The sequence below is a fragment of the Gallinula chloropus genome (genome assembly GCF_964237585.1).
Source record: "Gallinula chloropus genome assembly, chromosome: 4".
Taxonomy (NCBI): domain Eukaryota; kingdom Metazoa; phylum Chordata; class Aves; order Gruiformes; family Rallidae; genus Gallinula; species Gallinula chloropus.
Window position 1 is genome coordinate 5,814,679 of NC_140088.1, and position 22,192 is coordinate 5,836,870.

Genomic DNA, 22,192 nt, shown 5'->3' on the forward strand with positions numbered 1-22,192 from the left:
TTACCAGCTCTGCTCCTTCTTCCCATTAGTCTTTCTATATTAAAACACCTCCTGTATTTCATGATTTGAAACTACTTTAACAGTTTGGCACATTCTGTCATTGATTTGGCTGGATAAAACACCAAAATTATGAAGACTGTTGTAATTAAACAATGCATCACTTTGGATTCTTATTGTCCTAATTCTACAATTACTGTGATTTCAAAGGTGGACTTTGGTGGGAGAAAGATTAGATATTACCTGTCAGCACGTTGCACTCAAATGCCTGGGGCACCTTAAACAGTGTAGTTCACACAGTAGGGGGTCTTCCTTTACCTGACAGCAATACAAACACCACCTGGAATGTTTTGTGAGAATTATGATATCAAAGCACTTTGTGATTAAAAGATTTTTAAGTGGCTATCAATGTTTCTGCATTGTCCATTTTTTGAATCCTCCTTTCCTCACTTTTCAAATGAAAGCTGTGTCTCTTCATCTTAGTTACCTCAAACCATTTCTCCTTATGCTGTAACAACAAAACCTCATCATCAGATCAGAGCTACAGTACCTGTATGAGCTACCACATTAGATAAAGATGTAAAACTGAGATCATGGCATTTTTAATCATAACAAAGTACTCACATCCCCAGGGTTTCAGGCTGCCATCTTTCACTTCCACAGACATCAGTTCATGCTGATACATGGCTGAATACATCAGGTTGCAGCAGTTCTCCTTACTGACCCAAAGAATCTCCAACAAATCTAACTTTAGACTTGTGTTTTTCCTTTTTTCATCCTTTTTCCAGTTGAAGACCTTTTCCTACACAGTGCACCTGCTGAGTACTGTGTCACAGACTGAAGTGCAGCTCTTCAGCATGGAAATAATTTCCACTTTTGTTCTGTAATTTTGCATTTTATGAAAATATTTTGTTATTTTCAGTTAAAAGAATTATAGCCTGTCCAGCTAACCTATAAAGATACTGTAGTAAAGAAGACATCTCACTAGAGCACCTCCCATCATCTGACAAGATGGTAGCCAAACTGCTTCTGCAAGAACCTCCAAATTACAGTACCTTCACCACAACAGCAGCAGCTTTACCTTCAGCCTGGGAGCACTGTCAACTCAAAGCATTCTCCTCACACAGGACCTGTTACAGGTGCACAGCATCATAGCAGAGCTCTGCATTCAGTAATGCTACCTCTGAACAGAGTTAAATTCAAAGCATCTACATGTCAGGCTCATTATAAAGAGCTTGATAAACCCCAAACTGATTTTGGAGGGAAGAGTGACTGGGAAAGGCAGGAAAAGAACACAGCAAATGTAATTAAATGATACCAAGTAGTACATTTATTTCAGATAGTAGGTCATCTTCTGACAGTGAGATGTATTAGAATATAGTCTCTGAAGGTAAGGGATGGAAGGCAGGCCTGTTGCTCAAGATACTGAATGGTTGTACAGTGCCTAGCACAATGAGGTCCTGGTCCTTGACTGGGGCTCCTATGTGTTCCAGCAAAACAAATGCTTTAGGTTTGAGGAGAATGGGCTGCATAAACAGTTTCAAATGGCGTTCCACAACATGGGCTAAATGACACCTAAGCAGCAGACTTCACCTGTTAAGCTCTGCAAGAGAGGAACTTGGTCCAAGTAGGTCTTCTCCAACACACCAGTTGGCCCCGTTCTCCAGCCACCCACCCACTCTGTGCACAGTTTAAGCACCGTTTGCTCCTCTCACTGTGACATGGTGAGCCTCTAGGAGAAAGGATCGATCCCACTTCAGTCACCACATATAAGAGGGCGGAAGAAAGAGCAGCTGGTCTCACCCTCCTCCACTCCAATAATCGACTCAGTGTCTGGCAGGTGCAGAGACTCAACACCAAGGCTGGGCTGAGAGTTCATGGAAATGAGATTCTTACTGTGTACTGTAGATTCTTCCAGCAAGCTGCTGCCCATCAGTGACTCTGATCGTGAAAAAAGAAGGGTAAACCAAAATTCTTATGATGTAATGACACTGCAGTAAGAACCAACCCCTCCTCCCCTCCAAGTCACATAGACTTCCCTCCCAGGCACCTGCTTTATCCATTCCTACTCTTGGGGCACTCCAATGGATGGTAACATCTGGATTTATTGTTTTGAGCCTTAGAATGGTGGGATGTCATGCAGGCTTAGCTTTCTCTTTAAATAATTCACGCTGCATGAAAAGCCCAGGCTGCTTACAAAAATAATACATGACAATGGGCACAAATTCCATGTAAAAAAAGATATTAGATTCATGTTAATTTTGAAAACAATACACCTATCTACCTCTTGATGACAATACAGAATTCTATCCTAGAAAAGGGGAGTGTGAGCAATCCATCCTCACCTCCAAGAGGAACAGTCTTTTATTCCTTCCTGGCTTGTGGTCTCATATTTTCAAGATAAACATCTTCCCTCCTCTTTGAGCATCTCCTAATTCTTTCCTGCACCCATCCCTCCCAGGGAGGGCCCTCCTTTCCTTACCTGGCTGCTCCCGCTCCCTGCTGCCAGCTGTTCCAATCCGGGAGTGGTGTTTCCTCATGTGCACGTTTCTGCTGCCACTCTGGGAAAACGTCTTCCCACATATTTGGCACTGATGGGGCTTCACTCCTTGGAGCAGAAAGGGGAAAAAATATTACCCAATTTGGAATAAAGACCTCATTAACGAAGAAGCCAGTAATACTGTTTTGAAATGGCTTCTGACGTCACTGATGCTGATTATCCCACACTCAACCCCCCTCCAAAAACAAATACCCCCCCCAACAAACACCAAAAAGAAGAAAAAAAACTAAAAAAAAAAAAAAGGGAGAGATATTCCTGTTTCCTGGAGAGCAATAAGCTCCAAGAACAGAAGAGTTTTAGGGATCAGTACTGCCAGCTGTTAGAAATCTCAAGTCTAAAGACTAACATAAAGTCTTCAAGTTTGATTTATGGGAGGGAACACGTTATTTGGAACCTCTTACTCAGTGACACAGAAATACCTGATGTCCCATTACCTAGAATAAAATGACCAGAAGCAAGAAAGCAGAAGCAAAGCCACCTCCTGCCATCAGGCAGTAACCTGCAGCATCTGGTTCACGTTACTGAGTAGACGCCGGATGGAGACTTGTCACTGTGAAAGGATTTCCATTTTACAGAGCAGCCCATCTCCCAACACAACAAACATGATGTCCATCTGTGTCAGCTCAGTAGCATGGGAGCCAAGGACACAGGAAAGAAAAAGCATGGAGAACTCAGGCCATTCCAAAAGTTACTACTCCCTTTCCATTTGAAGCCATATTAATCATGATATTTAAGATAGATTGATGAAAACACAAGTGTTTCAGAGCTTCTGCCTTCTGAAAAACATTTGCATCTAATGCTTGGTCCAACTACAAGTTTGTAGTAATAAAAAAATACAGCAAAACTCTACCCATGTCAGAAACCCACTCAGGAGAGATTTCAGATTTGAAGGGCTTTGATTAGTATGTTAATGTGTCAGAGTCTCTCTTTTAAATAAAACAATGGCAGCTATGAAACAGATATCCAGCTTCCTGACATTTTAGAAGCAATTATATTAAAAAAAAGAAGTCATTTTAATTTAGAAACATACAATTTAGAAACACAAATGGCAGAAAAGATTAAAGGATGCAGGCAACAGGCACCACAAAGGAAGCCATGGAATGCTATGACCAGAAGTCCTGTAGAAACCAGAGGGATGGATTTCTCAAGGAAATCAAATCTAAGCCCTACAGTAAATACCTCAGGACATGAAAGTTTAGATGGAGACTCCTCTTACCTGTGTGGACAACCAAATGTTTCCGAAGGCTTGAGTATTCAGCAAAGGAGCGACCACACCCCTGGGCCTCACACAGGAAGGGTTTTTCCCCTACAAGTGAAAAGTAAGTTCTTGTATTTTGGGATCACAACTTGATCTGATTGCCAAGGTCCCCCAGAAGAGCCTGGAGTTCCCTACTTCATTCTCACTTTTGGCCTCACACGGAACAAAGTTCGACAAGAAATTACATATAGGAAGAAATTACATATAAGCTTCCTAAGGCTTTTAAAACACTCTCTTCATCAGCTTTCCAGAGGAAACACTGTCATTTTTCCTGAAATATTCTTAGATCATCATTCACTGAGAGTGAAGCAAGGGTGTGACATTAAAAATAAATAATTAAAAAAAAGAGAAAAGTGCCTGTAGTGACATATCTTCTATATGCAGGTCTTAACCAGCTCTCTGCTTCACATACTCTCAGGATCCTGTTCCCTTTCTGTCTCTCAGTGCCAAAAGTCCCATTAACTGTATTTCCCCTCCTATCAGAGTCCACACTTTACTTCAGATCAGGCTGAACTTGGCAAAACCTCTCAGGAGACATTTAGATTCATGTGGAGGAACAGTAATTCAAGGCACAATTTGTTCTCATAGGCTGAAGTTTGTTATTTTTATACATCTCCACAGCTATTTTTGTATTTGCCTAAATGATGATAAATTGGGAGGTGACTACACTAATGCAATGCAAAATAAAACACCCTCTACATAAAGCCTTAAATTAACTAGAAGCAACTTTTGCCTGCAACATCCTACTCACTAAAGAATTCAACGTACGTGTTTTAACACCATGATTTCAAGTCTTTAACTAGACTACTGTACCAGAGTAACAGCAAGTCCACAGGAGACTAAGCAAGCTATTTTATAAAAAATATACATAGTTCTTTCATGGTAAACTTGTTTTAAAAGTCGTTGCTACTGTGATTTTGCCTTTAGAAGTCCTTTCCCTACAGTTAAATCTCTCAGCTTCCTATCTGCTATAGCATTCAACACATCTGAGCAAAAAGGAACAACACAGCATGTTCTGATTGGCATGACAAAGCTGAAATATGTAGCAGATGCTCAAACAGTGATGGTACCTTCTGGCTTGTTATATATATATTTAAAACTAAAAATAACAGCACACACTTGCATCCATAAGAAACTGTAGATCTATTTACACCTGCAGTTTTAGAACATCTTTAGTCTGATCAATTGCATGTCAGCAATTTGCAGTTAAAGTTATTATTTACTCCTCCAGGAGCTACTGCTCTGTTGGTTGCAGAAAACTCACTCTATCATGGGGGACTGTGCATGTGTCAGCTGGGCCCATGAACTTATCTGTGCCTTGGCTGGGAGCTTGAAGTGCAAAAGAAAACTGTAAAACAGCAGCTGCTGTTACTCCACAGTTGAAATTTTATTATTGGTACATGCAATATTTTAACTACATCCCCACATCTGCCCCCAAACCGTGTGTTCTAGCTAGGCTGTAAATTCTTCAAAGCAGCAACCTTTTTTGGGTGTGTGTCTCCAAACCACATACCATACGGTAGTGTTTGAGTAAGGCAGAAGGCACAAGCAGCTGCTGGCAGCCCACATAGTCTGTGATGTCATTTTACTAGAGGCCTTGTGCTCTCACAGTTGTCAAGGTTATTTTGAAATGTGAACCATCTGCAAGGCAAGGCTACCCTCCTAGGCCATCAGGGAATCTCTAACAGTATTCAGAGAGGCTTCAACTGGGTCATTTGTTTAAGTGGTGTGACAACCCTGAGGCTTAAAAACCAATCAACCAAACCCACCAGAATACTCACTGTGAATCACAGAATCACAGAATCCCAGGGGTTGGAAGGGACCTGGAGAGCTCATGGGGTCCAAACCCCCTGCCAAAGCAGCTCCCCAGCTCATATTGCACAGGGCGGCGTCCAGACAGGGCTGGAATCTCTCCAGAGAAGGAGACTCCACACCCCCTGGGCAGCCTGTCCCAGGGCTCCCTCACCCTCGCTGGGGAAAAGTTCTTACCCATGTTGGTGTGGAACTCCCTGTGCTCCAACTTGCAGCCATTGCCCCTTGTCCTGTCCCCACAGACACTGAAAAGGGGCTGCCCATTCCCCCTGCATCCCATACTTGGGATATTGATAAACATTAATAAGGTCCCCCCTCAGGCTTCCTTCCTCCAGGCTGAACAGCCCCAGCTCACTCAGCCTTTCCTCACAGGGGAGATGCTCCAGGCCCTTAATCACCTTTGTAGCCCTTCTCTGGACTCTCTCCAGGAGATCCCTGTCTTTTTTATCCCAGGGATCCCAGAACTGGACACAACACTCTAGGTGGGGCCTGGCCAGGGCAGAGTAGAGGGGGAGGATCCCCTCCTGTGACCTGCTGGCCACACTCCTCCTGATGCCCCCCAGGATCCCAAGTTTGCTAACTGTGAAATTGCTGATTATTTCAGCAGGAACTTGTGTGCTCCCTCAAACAACTTTCTAGGATAAGAACACCTAAAGCACTGCTATGCAGTCATCAAGCCTATGGCTGGCCCACCAACTTCTAAAAATACTGACAAGGCTGGATCAAATTCTCCAGAAGAGACAGCATCAACAAACCATGTATAAAATACAGCTCTGTGAAAGAAATGTTCCTGTTTTAGTTAATATAAAAAGCTGAGCATGAGTTAGACGTACACAGGCTTCAGCATATGGGAACATCCCGAATCAGTGTTAGCACAAACAGAGCAGTTTGCATGCCAAAATGCTGCCTGCTAATTACTGCCTTTTGCTACTGTGTTTTTGCTACTCATTCCACTCTATTCCTCACTTCCCTAAATCTCCCAAATGTAGTCAACTCCACAAGCAGCACAGGGAAACAAAAATTCATCAGATTCAGCCAGATGTTCGCACAGCTACTGCTGTGTCCATCAGGACTCCACATTGGAGAAGCAGCTAAGCTATTGTGCCTTTCAGGAATTTAAAAGACTCTTTATAAAAAAAAAACCAATTACAGCAGTTGTGTTCACTAATTAGTCCATTGGGAATAGTCTAGTTTCTCTCCAAAACACCACACACCCCTCTCCAAACACCCTGAGGGGGGAATGGAATCTTCAGAGCATGGGTCTGAGCAGAGTACAGCATCATCACAGAGTACTGTGAAATTACACAGGACAGTAAAGGGGGTAGGTAAGCAGTTGATTCATTTGACCTACAGGTCAATGTGAACTGATAGAAAAGGGACATTAACAACTGGCAGAGATAAACAACATAATACTCTCAAATTTTGAGGACAGAGGAGTAAGAGGTTCCTCAGTACAAACCCCACCTCTGCAGACCACAAATAGGTGAGCTCTAAAACACACCAGTGTGAATTCGTAGGTGGTTCTTCAGATTTCCAGCTGTTGTGAACTGTTTCCCACAGCCCAGTTCCGTGCACACAAAGGGTTTTTCACCATTGTGAGTTCTCATGTGCACCTTCAGCCTCTGCAAGACGTAGAAACTTTTCCCACAGCCTTCTGCTGGGCAGATGAAGGAGCGGTCGTTCCTAGAAATCAACAGAGTAGCTGAGTCATTACCAGCTACTGCAATGTGTATTTCATGAACTCTCTACTTCTCCTTTCGATTAAATAAAAAGCAGAAACATTTAACCAGAAATGAATTATACCAGAAAACAGAGAGACATAACCAAAGTGACCTAAGTACTGAGGAACTAGAGCCTGAGTGCCCCACTGGAAGAATTTGTTCATATTGTCTCTTTTCATTGCATTACCTTGCCTGTTCCCTACCCAGAATGACTTAGTAGAGCAGATTATATAGGAATGTTGTAAAATTTCAGCCACTGGAGGATCAAAAATCATTGTGTGTGCCCTCTCTCAGGGCAAGATAATGGGCTTATGTCTACTGGACTCCTTCCCACTGATTAAGCTTCTGCTCTACAATTTACCTTAGAGACTACCAATCTCTTGGGGAAGAAAGGCTAGGGTCATTTCTTACAGCAAGAAACTTTAAGGATATATGCAAATATGACAGCACCCTACAAGTTCTAATGCTCGTGCTGCCACAGAAGTGAGTATCTGTTAAAACACAAGTATTCTAAACTGAACACTAACAAGAAGAATCTAAATATGGTCAAAGTGTTTCAACATCAATGACCTAAAGCAAGTAACAGGCCTGGTATTTCTAAGAGAAACACCAGGTTTTCACAGCTTGTCGAAGCCAAAACCTGAGCCTATCCCAAATGCAGAGCACCTTGGTTTTGAAGTCATGAGAAGGCACAGCTTTGTTCTACCCACCGGTGTGTTTTCAGATGGTACTTGAAATGAGCTGGCCACACAAATGTCCGGTCACAGCCCTCAACTGTGCACTTCAGCTTCCTTTCCACGCGCGAGAGGTGAGGAATGGGGCTAGAATCTTTCGGTTGCCCATCTCCTGAGCAAAGATGAACGTTTTCACCTGGAAGAAAAAGCCCAGTTTCTATAATGTGTCAAATTCAATACATAAACCCAGCATCATATACGATACAGGACTATAAGGCAACTGTATGCCTGCCTGCTAATTGTTTACCAAGTCCTATATGCTGCTGCCTAACCACAACAGGGATCGGGCACAGGTTTGCAAACCTTAGCACACCCATAAACTATTCCCAACAAGCCACCTGTATCAGATCAGCTGGTACCAGGTGATGCTTACCACTAGAAAGCCAATGCATCAAAAATTGTAAAGATAGTCTCAGTATCAAATCTTAACCAACCAGTTTTAAGTATCAACCAGGATAGCTATTAAAAAAAAAAAATCTTAGCTAAAAAACCCAAACACAAGCCCACAAAAACCACCCAAAAAAGGCCCATTTGTTTGCAATTATTTATTAAAATAATTAAGTCAAAGGGTGCAACTTAACCCACTTAGGTATTCTGCAGAAAGCTGATCTCCAAACCCAGTGGAGCTAAGTATGAATTACAGCATGCATTACAAACAGACACTTGAAAGTGAAAATGAAAGTTGAAATGCCAGCAGCTGCAGTCAGAAAGTCTTTACATGTACCAGAGAACAGGTGGACTACAATGGAACTGCTGGCTCCACTGGAGTTCATTCCTTGAGAAAAACCAAGGAGTCTACTCAGTTGTTCTACTGCAGAAAAATTCCCTGACTGCTCAGTGTAAACCTGTCACTGATGATTTGAAGACATAAATTAAAAGCAAGACAGAGTGAGAGAGGAAGAAACAAGCTGCAATAAGGGGTTTTGAATGGCACAGAAGCAGGGATTTCCTACCATTACTGCTGGCTTTGGCACTCTTAGCGAGCTGTGCCCGCGTGGCAGCAATTAAACTGTCATGGGCCAGTTCCTGCACTCGTAGGAACCAGGGGGTACTGCTGTCTGTGCTGTCATGAGAGAGAAAGTCATTCCCAGAATCTTCTGCTTCATCTTGAACAAACACCAAGTGCTCTGCTGGAGACCCCAGCCCTAGAAAAGAAGACAACTTTGTGAAACAGCAGGATAACCTCACAAAGGGAAATTTCTTTTGCTTCCCAGGGGCTAGTGTTCATGGCATGGATGCAATAGCTGCACTGAACAAGTCTTCACTGAACTCTACACTGTAGGAAGCTGTTGATTAAATACTCCTGAAATATCCAATAACACACAGCAAATTTGGTGATCTTTCCCCTTCATAAGCAGCGGGACAGAGTTGTACTTGTATCTCCTGCATTCTGTTGTCTGAGACATACCCAGACAGATGACAAACAGAAGGGGAATTACCTGCTCTCGTTAGGTTGAGAAGAATAAATGAAGTGCTGTCACTGGGCTGGAGGTCTTGCAATAAACTGGAAGTCTCTGGAGTTGAGAGAAGTTCAGATGGTTTCTGCACATTCTGTGCCCTTGTTTCTTCTCCATCAGGGCCCACATTTACCTGGAGACTCCTCAAGACAGCAGACGAAGAAACATCTTTGGAAGAATTAGTGTGACTTGGAGAAGTGAGATCTCTTTCATCATCTAGTGAAGAAAGTGAAGTCAGAGTAAATAAAAGCGTAAGGACACTCTGGCTAAAAGATACCCAACGCAGTTATTTTTCTAGGGGAAACAAAAATAAGACCCTGAGAGAGGTTGGAGGAGGAAGGAATCTTCTAACTAGTCAGACTTCACTGTTAAATGAGAGAAGTTTCAGGACTTGTTCCTCCCTCCCTGGGATGTGTCTCAGGGAGAGGCAGGGTGCCCCCCTGGCACAGTAGGGACCGTGGTATGGAAGGTGCGACCTGCCGCGTAGGTTTTACCTGGCAACATGAGTCTGTTGCATTCTGAGGTCTCAGTAACAGGAAGGAGAGAAAGGCAGGTGATGTCTTTTGGTTCTGATTCCACCAGCCCTTGCCCCAGTGGAATAGAAGTATTCTGAACAAACTGAACCAGCAGCTGCAAAAAAAAAGATACTGAAGATTAGGACAGGAGCAGCAGCAATCATTTCAAGAGGCACTAAGCCCAGCCCACTGTACCAGACTGTCTCATAAGAGACACTGAATAAACCCTATGAACACACATTAAAGTACATGGAAGCTTTTCAATCTACATTTATGTCAAAGGAGGAACTGTTTGCATTTGTCATCATTTCTTTAACATACAATAAATAGCTCTGGATGATTGCAGACTACTCTGAAGGCTAATTAGGCTATAATACTTTTTAATTCATCTTTTACCAACATAAACTTTGCCAATATATGCCATGTTTTAAGAGAGGCATTCCTTTCTAATTCATCTTGTAGTACAGGTATTTTTAAAAATTACCTTTAAATACTTAACTGAAAGAAAGTTGACCCTTTTAAAATAAAAGGGCAAGCAGAAGACCAGTTGGGAAGGTGTCTAGCTAATGGCTATTCCAAATAGGCAGATAATGATCAGAGGAACAAGGCTGGAATGACCAAGGGGAGAACACAGCCAGCCTTATCCATCCAAATCAGCTACTCCTAAAGCCATCGTCCTCAGTGTGACAACCACCCACTAAGGGTGAAGAACAGAAGTAACCCTCTCCAGAATAGTTGGGGAAAAATAAGGGGGGCTATTGCATAAAGACATGGAATTTACCCCAGGATACATTCCCTGAGGAGGACTTTGGAACCTAGAGATTTGCTGGACTGCACAGGACTTATTATGCACGGTTCAAGGGCAAGGCCAAAGGCAGGAAAAGGAAGGGATCAATGTGGATCAGGGCAGAACAAGCAGAGGAGAATGGAGAGGGGAGGATGAAAGAGGCCCATTACATCTAAGCAGGAAGTTGGTCAATTCAGTTGTCTGGCGTGGCCTAACCATCACAGTCTGTTATTAAACTCTATTCCTACTCTCTGTGGGATCCTGCTCTGTAGAGTGTATGTGTCATATGCTAGTGAACTCCAAGCCAGACCAGTTGGTAAGCACAATGAGAGGTGTGGGGACATAGCCTGGAGCAGCCCATGAAGGTTTTCAGCAGCTCTCATCTCGATGGGCCCCAGTGGTGTGGAATACCCAAGTGATTCAGTCCAGCAGATTTAGCTATCCTTAGCTACCCCTGCCAGCTCTGGCAGTGCAAAAATTGCCCGAGTTATAAAAAAGGAACCTGCCATTTGAGAAGGAACTGGGAGTCAGAGAAATGCCTTTCCTCACCCCTGAAAGCCTTCCTGTATTTAACCACATTCAGAACAGCAAGGCACATGCCTTGTTTACTCCTTCTGCCCCCTTGACAATTCTCTATCTTTTGCCAGACTACAAGATATGATGCTGGGTGACTCTCTACCTCCCAGGCACAGAAATGAGACTTTTTATTCCCCAACAACAGACTGCCTTTATCACTGGCATTTAGAAATGGTGATGTACAAGATAGTTACTTGAAAGCTAGTGCCCTCACCGTGACAGGTTTTACCCTGCATTCACACAGAGCCCAGACAGAGTTGTCTGTGCAGTGAGATTGTTCATCAGTGTCAAAAAAACCCAGTAAAACAAGCAGGATATGCCAATGGTGTATTTGTGACTACAGCCCAACAGTGACTAACAATTGTTTCCTATTTTGTATGGGTATGTTGTGATTGCCTTAGTATTTAGATTTCTGAACTACTGGCACCTAATTCCATGTTACTTCTATAGCAGAAGCCAGCCTACTAAGCCTCTCCTATGTCAGGATGGAGTCCATTAAATCAAAGAAACAGCAAAAACCCCTCAGTAGTCTGGGCTCTTAACTTCCCTGTGGTTATTTCCTCTAATGAAAATACTGGAAATACTGGTGTGTCCTCAGTTGTACCTTGAAGAGTTACTGCTGTCAGAGCCCTGAAGCCTTAATTGCCCTGAGCAGTGTTATGTGTGGGGCCTCCACCCACACCCTCCACCTGCCCAGGGCACTCAGCCTGTGCCCTCTAGTCCCTTCCCAGGCTGTAGGTTTTCCTGTCTTGTGGATGGTCCCCAGTCTTTCACTGTATTTGTGTTTCCAGCTACTCCTAACTGGACTCTGGTTACACCCTGGACCTGGTTCATCACTTTGCCTCATCCAAACCTCTTGGGCAGACCCTGTTTCCAGCATCCACCTCTGCCTGCTGAGCTCAGGTGCTGCAGGACAACAGCCTGGTCAGTGAGAGCACTGCTTGGCCTGGGGTCATCCTTGGCCCCCAGCTCACCTTCTCCTACCTTAGGAGCAGCCTGTCATCACAGACAATTATGAAGGTAAAAATTAAGATTTGAAGTCAATGAAGTGGTAATGTGCCACTTTCAATAGGTGACAAGCCAGACTGCAGTTTGAAACGTTGGCATTTCTCCCTTAGGGATGTTATAGGATTACCCAGAGGCCCCAGTCAGAAGAGGGAGCTATATTTTATGTTGTCAAGAAACTACATAGGCAGTAAGAGACAGTCCCTTCCCCAAGGCCATGCATTCTAATTTAAGATTAAAAAATAGGAGGGGTAAAAACAGAAGGGAGCTAGAAATAGCAGAGCAAGTCAATCAGAAGAAAGAATCTGGCCAAAAAAAAATGCAAGCAGCAAGATGGTTCTAAATTACTGGAATGTCTTTCATTTAAAGGCTGTTCATGATCCCTACTGCTGCCTACTCCACCAGGAAACACTTGTTTTAAAGGCTCTTCTATTTTTAAACAGAAGACTTTCAATAAAACTTTCCTCCTACAGTTGGAAATACTTGTTTCAGACCTTCTACTTCCACGCAGCAACATTAAGCCACAAGGGAAAACCAGAATTCAGCAGCCACAAACAGGTGCTCAAAAGAAGAGATCCTTTTAATTTTCCTGCACAGTAATAACAAGCTAGTACAGAGAATTAAAAGGGGCAAAAGAAACAGGAGTAAACAAAAGACATAAATCATGCTTGTTACTAAAAATTTTAAATAGAAACCCCCAAGCCTTTCCATAAACTAAAGCAAACCAATTACCAACTCTACATCAAATAATCCAGAGAAAATAAACATTTTCATATGACAGTTGTATCTTGGCAGCCAAGTACTTCCAGGTATCTTTCCTGTTCAAAATCATCAGATACATTTGTGACAACTACAGCAATTGGAACATGGGAAAAAAAAACACCCCTGATAGCAAACACCGTGTGAGGCTTTCTAAAGTTTATTATAAATTGGCTTTGCAGCTGAAAGCCAACAGGAAATTGTAAGGGTACCTGGTAATTAGCTAGTCAACATAAAAGACTAGCTACAGGAGAGGGATAAATCTACAGATGCACAAACTCTAACAAACTGCTGATAAGAGAGAGTAACAAAGACCCAGAATTGCTGGGACACTTTTGAATGGGCCATTACAGGAACCATGACTCTGAAGTAATTCAACCAGAAACTCTGTAGGAGGCAGGAACAATATTATTATGGGTTACCACAGCACATAGGCAAAAGCAAACTTCTTAGGGGGATATGGTGGATATTCTGGGGCTGGGTAAAATATTTTTAAGATGTCTTAAGGGGAGGCTGTGGGAAAGTGAAAAAGTTGGGGGAAGGAGCGAAGGTGAGGAAAGGGAGGGGTCAAGGTGGTTAGGAGAGGTACAACCCTAAAGAACAGGAAAGGGGTGGGGGATAACATGGGTCAACCACAGGTTAGCAAGCTGCAGGTCACACTACCCTGGTCTGCCTTGTCACTGTAATCTATTGCCCCTTCTTCTCAAATGCTGTTTGCTCCTAAGTAGTCTCTATGTTCATCCAGTTAATTTCAAGGTGGTCTAGTCTGTGACTAGGAGGAAAGCATGATCTGGAGAGCCAAGGTCCCAGGGTCTGGAGATGGACACTGGAAGGACTCAAGATTTGGCACAGGCTGGACAATTCCCTGACTGTGAGTATGCATGTCACCTGGGAGAGAACATGGGTGTGACAGGCTAGCAAATTTCAAAGCCAATTACCTGATTAGTAGAAACACAATCAGGCTACTTGTGGTCTTCCTGTTCCAGATGAATGCCATTTGTGGGTGCCTGTAAAGGTACTTTCCTGCCACATGTAGGTGCTCATAGCCATACAAGTCTGTCCTGTCTATGGGTGCAGAGGAGCACAATTGGGGTTCACTTCTGCCTGCACCTGGAAAGAGTTCAGTGGTCTCTCTTGTCTGAAGGACCAGGAGGGAAGGAATGTCCTGGATGCTAGTTTGTCAGATCTCATAACCATGTCACACCTGCCATCACAAACAGGATCCAGATGGGCTGCAAGTATTCCTGAGACAGTGACTCTAGAATCTCTAGGTGAGGAGGAGGCTGATCCTTCTGCAAGTACAGCCAAAGGACTGCACTTTGTAAACAAGCAGATAGAACACTTTGGGGCACCTGACCAGGAATACTTAGGAAAACCAGATGTACAGGATATTAATAGAACACAAAAGGAATGATAAGGGGTGGGGTGTAAGGTGGCAACAGCCAAGATATCATATCCCTTGAACTTGAAACAATTTTGGTATTGATTAATTGCAAAGGGATATCCTCAAGTTAAGAGAGTCAAAATTTATGGGCCAGATACAGAGACAATATTTAAGCCCTGGAGGGAGAAAATGAGTAAAGTTCAGCTGCATCTTGCTATGAAGAACTTTAGTTTTGGTTCTTCCATAGCACCTTCTTTTACTTCTGCTGAAACACTATGTAAAGCTAAAAATACCTTAAGTAATGTAGACAGTGTATGTACTAAAAATATAAAATATTTATTGGCTCTTGTTATTAAGCAAATGGGCCACCCTTGCTGTTCAACAAGAGGTGGCTGGACAGGATGATCCCAGGGTCTAGCACCACAAGTAGTTCAGAATGCTTGTTACCAAGAAGGCTTGGATAAGGTCCCTCACCTGAGGGGGAGGGGGGGGGGGGGGGGAAGAGTTTAAAGAACTGGGAACCCCTCCTAGAGATCCTGAAAAATCCAAACACAAAACAAACCCAAAACACTGCAGAAACAAGTGAAAATATGGCCATCTGGGATAGATCAGGTTGAGGTTTGTGTCCCACACCAGCTAGACTAGGCTCCCAAAGCAGCAGGGACCGTGTTTTTAATCAACGCTGTTCTAAATTCAACTAATGAACCACTACAAAATAAAGAGGGCAAAAGAACATTTAGCAGAGGAGGAGGGGTGGAGCAGAAAGGAAGGGCTGGAGCTGAAGGGTGTGGAGAGCAGGAAGCTTCTGAGCTATCAACTAGGATGCCCTCCTCCCATACAACCTCTGGAGAATTAATGAATTCATAAGAATCTTTCCTTGTGAGGTGCTGATGGGGAAAGAAAGGAGAGGCTCAAATACTTCCCTCTACTCCTTTCAATTGCCAACCCAAATTATAGACCAAGGCTGTAGTTTATTTGCCTGTGCCAGAGCTACCCCCAAGAGCAGAAGGCATCCAGCAGTGGACCAGTGGGGTGGAGGTGCCTGGAAATATTTGCAATGGTAACAAACAGCCTGAAGGCTTAAAGCATGCAAAATGCAGATCCTATCAATTCCAGGAGGTAAACTGGTAAAGCAGCTTTGGAGGCAGGGAGACCAGGAGAAAAAGCAGATCCATCTGCCCATACAGACTCTCCAAGCAGCTTCATAACTTTCTATGGAAGGCTTCACCTCAGCACAAGTACTAAACTTTTACTGGCACACTGATGTCTTCTTTAGGGATAAAACTGTAACAAAGCAGCTTATGCAATCAATCCATAGTGCTTTGATTAATCTAGATATTACACAAATACAGTTAGCTCTTAATTAATAGCTTTATCCCACACATGAAAGAACATCTGTGGCTATAAAAATTACAGTGCCATGGCTCACCAGAGCCAGGACTGACTTGAACTGCTCTGTGGGAAAGGGGTAAATTCCACAGGTTTCATGTTAAAGGAGTAGAAAACAGTCCTGTCTTCATGCTCAACTTTCACAATCAGGACCAGAAAGAGGGTGTGTATAGATTTGGTAATCCATAATGCAAATGAATCCCTATTTGTGGTATAAAATAGCCTTGATCAAGATTGAGGAACATGGTTTGGAAGACACCTACTGAAAGGATGCCCCCTGCATCCACTGTAGCTTTCATGCACCAGGCCTGCTCTGTTCTGGGCTTGCTGGGAAGGAAATGCAATGCTGCTATGGGGAAATAGAGCTGTTATGTACACACATCTAATTAACAAACACCTTACTGAAGTCAAGAAAATGCAAGGCCCGCTCTCAGCTCCAATTTGAGGAACACACATTCCAATTATCCCGGTCTTTGGCCATCAGAAATACTCTATGGGACTCCACCCACTCACAGACTGAAGTAACCAAGTCCCCCACCTTATTGTTCAGAACTAGAAGACAATGTTATAGAAGTTCTGAGGTGTAAACCCTAAGGCAAGAGAAAGGAAGTCCTTGCAGCCCATGCTGAGACTATGAGGGCTACTCTAAATGTGCAGCTCCTCTTCCTGAACTGTGTGACTGAATGAAGCAGCCAAAGTCCTTCAAGAAACAAATACCTTACCACATCATCTGGGCTGTGATGTATTGCCAGCGTGTAATCATCATTCTCTGTCAGAGTACCAGTTTGTACCTGCTGTATTACATATGGACTGAAGAAGGATAGAAACTGAAGACTATAAAACAATTCTATTTACCCCTGTGAAGTTGCCTAAAAGATACTTTATAGCAGTACTATGTCCTCTGCTCTAGGACTGTAGCCCTCTGAAGAAGTAAAGCTGAGAATCCAAAAAACAAGGACACAAGGAGATGCAGCCCTCCTCACTTGTAAGTGGGGGAATGTACTCTGGCTAATGGATCTTCATATAAAGGCAAGAAACAGGAGAGGTAACAAATTGAACACAATTGCATTGAATGTAACAAACTGCAGACAGTTGTATCTAGAAAATTACAGATTAAGAGTAACAAAGACCAGAACTCTCTCAGACACTAATCAACAGGCCATTGCTAGTAAGTAAAACCTTGAGGAGGTTCAACCAGAACTTGTGTAGCCAGTAAGAAAACAAAATTGTCTTGGGTTTATAGGAAAGACTAAACTTACTGTCAGATGCAACAGGGTCTAAAGGATGTGTAAAACTTACTATGCAACACTTAGAGGGAGGATCAAAGAAGGAATCAAGGTGGGTAAGTTGAGAAAGAGCCACAGATAGGAGGAGGCACTCCAGTGATATATGTTAGTTGGTTGAAATTCTAGTCAACTGCTGTGTAAGTAGGAGGCAACCACAGCCTGTAAAAAAAACAAGGTTCCAGCCAGAAACCAGCTAAAAAGCCCTGGCTCTGGGGACAGGTACCTGGCAGAGACCAGACATACCTACAGATGTGAGAGCTGAGCAATGAAGGTACAGATATATTCCACTGACAAACTCTGATGCTGTTCATGCTGCCTGTGCTTACCTCCTAAAGGCACTTCAGCTGTGTGTTACTCTGTGGCTAGCTGAATGCACGCTGCACATGCACACACCATGGCTGCAATCAGTCCAGGCTCAGCTCTGCTACTGGCTGAACCCTGGAGTGGCCCAGCAGCCTCACACTGAGCAACCAGCACCCTTGGGTGCTGCTGCCTCTACCACTTCTGACAACTGCTTAATGGAAACACGGGTCCTTTAGAGAGCAGAGCTGGCTGATGCTAAAAGAATAACCCAGACTCCCCAAAACCAAGTCAAGTCAATTTGGTTTGGGGGAAAAGATGTAGCCAGCAGTTTAGTTTATTACTGTAACAGAAGGAACGTTAAAATAGTGAAAAGAATAATGTAACCTGAGAACAGGCTGACCCTTCAAAGGAGGGGAAGAAACCTGCAATATTCTTTAGTCTTTTTATCATTCAAATCAAAAGACAGAAGCATTAGAAGGCACCACTGGGAACACTTTTAAGCATTGCCCCAAAGTGCTCCTGGGAAGCAAACCCAGCCCACAGCCGCTCACCTCAGGTTTGGACTCTAACTCATCCGATAACATTGATTCAAGCGTCCGACTCCTGCAGCTGTCCTCAGCAAGGCACAGGGTTGTTCTTTAGCTGTAAGCTCAGAGGGAACAACACCCCCTGCTCACTCTCATAGTCTCTGAAGCGTCACACGGTGCGGTGGTCCTTCTGCAGGGAGCTGTGTTGCGCAAGTGCCCAGTTTAGCCTAAAACAACAACCACCACCAAAAAAAAGGAAATATAAAGAGATAGGAACCAAAAAAAAAATAAAATATGACAGCAAAGCAGAAAAGGAGCGAGCAGCTGTTGTGTGTAACTGTAGCACACACTTTGAAGTGCTGGGAAAACTCATTTACCCAGGTTCCTGCGTTTTTGCTGTCACTGAGTCAGCGAAATAATATTCCCAACACTGCAAGATTCAATTTCAAAGGCTGTTTTATCCCATTTTTTCTAGGCAATAGCTCATTTCCAGGAGAAAATGGAATTCGTTGTCCTGGAAACTTATGGGATCAACTGAAAATCGCGTGCAGCATGCAAGAGATAAGGCGGCTCAGTTCCCAGCCTGCAAAACAGTCAGATTATCCCCCTTGTTGATGAAAGGCGACCACATACAAACAGCCTGTCACTGGGAAACCTCTGCTTTCCCTGTCAATTAGGCTGTTACATTTCTTGTTACAAGAAACATCTTGATGAACACAGGTAGAAGGGGTTGGTTGGTTGTTTTTTTTCTTCAAATACCAATGCAACGTTTCTTTTTCAGGCTACAAGGGAAAAGGACGTGTTTGTATCTATTTTTGCCTCCTGGGAAAGCACTCAAACACTAGGGATGGGAGAAGAAAGTGAACTATGTACAGTTCTTCATACACCCCACCCCCCATCCATCAAAACGATGAGTCTATTGAATATATTGAGCAATGTGAGTACCAGAGCAGCTAAAAAGAGAACCTAAGAGCCTTCCTCTAGTACGCCTAAGACCAGGCAGTGCTGCAGGGGATACCCCACACAGGAGCCTCACCTTCTGCTGTGAAGGTGCCAGATAAGGCCAGCGGAGCGGCTCAGGCGGAAGCAGGTGAGGCAGGGGCTGGGGAACGCGCCCGCTTCGCTACCCCCGCTGCCCCTGTCAGCCTGCAGCCGGCAGGGCGGGCCCCGAGCGGCCCACGGGGGCGCCGGCCAGAGCTGCCAGGCCCGGCTGCCCGCGCCTCAGGCGGGAGGGCGCGGGGCGGGCAGCCTGGAGGATACCGGCCGGAGCTCCGGGATGGGGGTCGGGGGCGGGGGAAGAGGGAGAGAGGCCGGCGGGCCGGCGCTGACCAGAGGGCCGCAGTCCGGCTGCGGCCGCGCCCCTCCCCCTGGCGGGACAGGTGCGCCGCCCCCCCCCCGCCGCAGGAGCCGGGCGGCCGCCGCAAGGGGCATTCCCCGGCCGCGGGCAGGGCCGGGCCGCCCGTCCCCGCTCCCCAGCCCGCTCTGGCTCCCGTGCCTGGCAGAGGGCGCCGAGACCTGAGAGAGCGCCCAGACCCCCCCTCCCTCTCCCCACCTCCCCCCGCCCGCCTTACCGGCATCTCAGCCGCCCGGATGTGACGGAGCCCCCAGCCGGAAATGCCAAAGGCTCGGGAGTGGGCGGGGGACGGCGTCTCCTCCAGCTCTATGGTGCGCGCCGCCGGGAGCGCCGCTTCCGCTCGCTGCCTCCAGTTCCGGCCGCCGCGGGTGGCCGTGTGCCCGCCCCGCCGGGTCCCTGTGCCCGCCTCACCGGGACCCTGTGCCCGCCCCACCGGGTCCCTGTGCCCGGCAGCGCCGCTTCCCTTGGGCGCTCCCCGCCGCGGCGGCTCCCGTGACCCGCCTCCGTCCCGAGGAGCCGCCGCGGGCTGGGCGTTCCTAGCAGGGCAGGGGGCTGGAAGGCACCTCGCCCGGTCCGAGCTCCCGCTGAAGCAGCGTCGCGGCCAGGCGGGTCCTGACCGTCAGCTCCGGCCGGCGCCCTGACACCCTCACGGTCTCTTCCCTTGAGCTGGAACCTCCTGGGCTCCGCTTTGCGCCCGTTGCCTCTTGTGCTGTCGCTGGGCGCCGCTGACATGAGCTGCTCTGTGCAGGAGCCTCCTGTCCGCCCTGGGAGCTGGGTCAGGGAGCAGGGAGGTGATCCTCCCCCCCCCCGTGCTCAGCTCTGGTGAGGCTGCACCTCGAATACTGTGTTGGGTTTTGGGCCCCTCGTCACAGCAAAGGCATCGAGGCCCTGGAGCGTGTCCAGAGAAGGGCAATGAAGCTGGGGAAGGATCTGGAACACAAGGCTTACGAGGAGCGGCTGAGAGAGCTGGGACTGTGTAGTGTGGAGGAGGCTCAGGGGAGAGCTTATTGCTCTCTAGAGCTACCTGAGAGGAGGTTGTGCTGAGCTGGGGTCAGCCCCTTCTCGCAGATACCTAGTGATCAACGGCTGCAAGTTGCACCAGGGGAGGCTCAGGTTAGAAATTAGGAGAAATTTCTTCTCAGAAGGAGTGGTCAGGCATTGGAATGGGCTGCCCAGGGAGGTGGTGGAGTCACCATCCCTTGGGGTGTTCAAGGAAAGGTGGGATGGGGTACTCAGGGACGTGGTTTAGTTAGTAATATAGGTGGCAGGGGGATGGTTGGACTAGATGATCTTGGGGGTCTTTTCCAACCTTAATGATTCTGTGGTTCTTTCTATTTCCCTAAAACAACAGTAACAAATTGATACTTGGGTTTTTTCCTGGTCCCATTGGGATCACTACTGGTTCCTGTTAAAATAAACTTTGGATCTGGGGAATATTTTGGAGGTGAAGATTATGTGAGAAGCTTACAGTCAAGTTCAACATTTAACTGCTCATCTCTTCAATATAAAGCCTCACAAAAGACGTGTTACTGGAGTTTGGTACAGCACACATGGAAACACTGTTTTCCTACTGGGTTTCTGTTTCACTCTTGACTTGACGTGTCTGGTCTTGCAGTGGGTGATGGAAAACTCCTAACTTCACAGCAGCTCACTAATGACACACTCTATTTCCAGAAACACATGTGTCTTAACAATGTACTTAAAGCCCAAGAACAGCCTAAGTAATTTAAAAGCTTGTACTTTGGCTTTTGCTCATCAGCCTTATCTTGGTGAGGACAGAGCCCCTGAAGCAGCAGGGCTGCCAGCCTTTGGTCTTGATGTTAACTGGTGACCTTTGGGACCAGTAACCTTTAACTTGGTTACAGCTGGCCGTAGCTTTGGAGCCACACGTGATTGATTCTCAGCTCCTACACCACAACATCTGCCTGTAGGATGCTGGTGTTGGTGCTGCTGAGCAATGAGAATTACAGTGATATGGAAGTAATGCAAGGGGAACTGTGGAGACCGGCAAAACCAGGTTCCCTGGGGCTCCCTGGGCACATCGCCCCTTCTGATCCACAGTGGGCTATGTGAGAACCTGCAGTGGCTTCCTGGGTCACAGTAAAAGACCATTTCACCACGTTTATTATCACAGAGACAATCCCAGCAGGCCACATTTACTGATCAAATACAACCCAACAAAGGTGCCCAGACCCACAAAACTACTAACTGTAACCCTTTTCTTTCAGGGCACTGCATTGTAAAGCCAGACTCTGTCACATTAAGACACTTGGTAATCTTGGAAGTCCTTTGACTCATCCATCATTGGTCCAACAACGTGGAATTGTTGAGTAGGTATTAAAATACAGAAATGTGTGGGAGTGTGAGTTCCTTTCATTTGCATCCTTCTAGGCCAGATGAGCTTGGCTGCTTCAGAGCTTGCATCTTGGCTGCCCGGAGAGTTTTGGGTTTCATCTGATAGGGGAACCTGCAGTGGGAGCACCACAGCAGCTTGTTTATGAAGGTCCAAATCACTCACGCAGGTGTGTGAAGCAGCACTGGTCCCTGATGGCAGGGGAATTATCCAGCTGGGAATTTCATACAGTCCCACTTTGTCAACAACACCTGCCCCGCCCTTTCCCCCCCTGCCCCCTCCCGGGATCCTTCTCTCTAATCAAGGAGAAAGAGAAGACTCACTCCCATCTCCCTCACGGCCCAGAGCAGCAACGCTGGGTTTTCTCCCCTGCTGTGAAGCGGGGGAAATGGCCAGTCACAGAGCGCGGTGTTTT

General features: G+C 45.6%; 1 protein-coding gene across 1 annotated transcript; it reads right to left on the reverse strand.

Moving 5' to 3' along the window:
- Positions 1 to 1,345: 1,345 nt before the first annotated feature.
- On the reverse strand, positions 1,346 to 18,127 carry ZNF410 (zinc finger protein 410; the record flags this gene model as incomplete). The annotated part of the gene is made up of 9 exons (XM_084263532.1): positions 1,346 to 1,938; positions 2,480 to 2,605; positions 3,774 to 3,863; positions 7,129 to 7,310; positions 8,059 to 8,218; positions 9,036 to 9,227; positions 9,522 to 9,755; positions 10,034 to 10,169; positions 18,095 to 18,127. The coding sequence occupies 9 exons, from the start codon at positions 18,125 to 18,127 to the stop codon at positions 1,754 to 1,756; spliced, it is 1,338 nt and encodes a 445-aa protein (XP_084119658.1). The 3' UTR covers positions 1,346 to 1,753.
- Between the last annotated feature and the right edge of the window lie 4,065 nt (positions 18,128 to 22,192).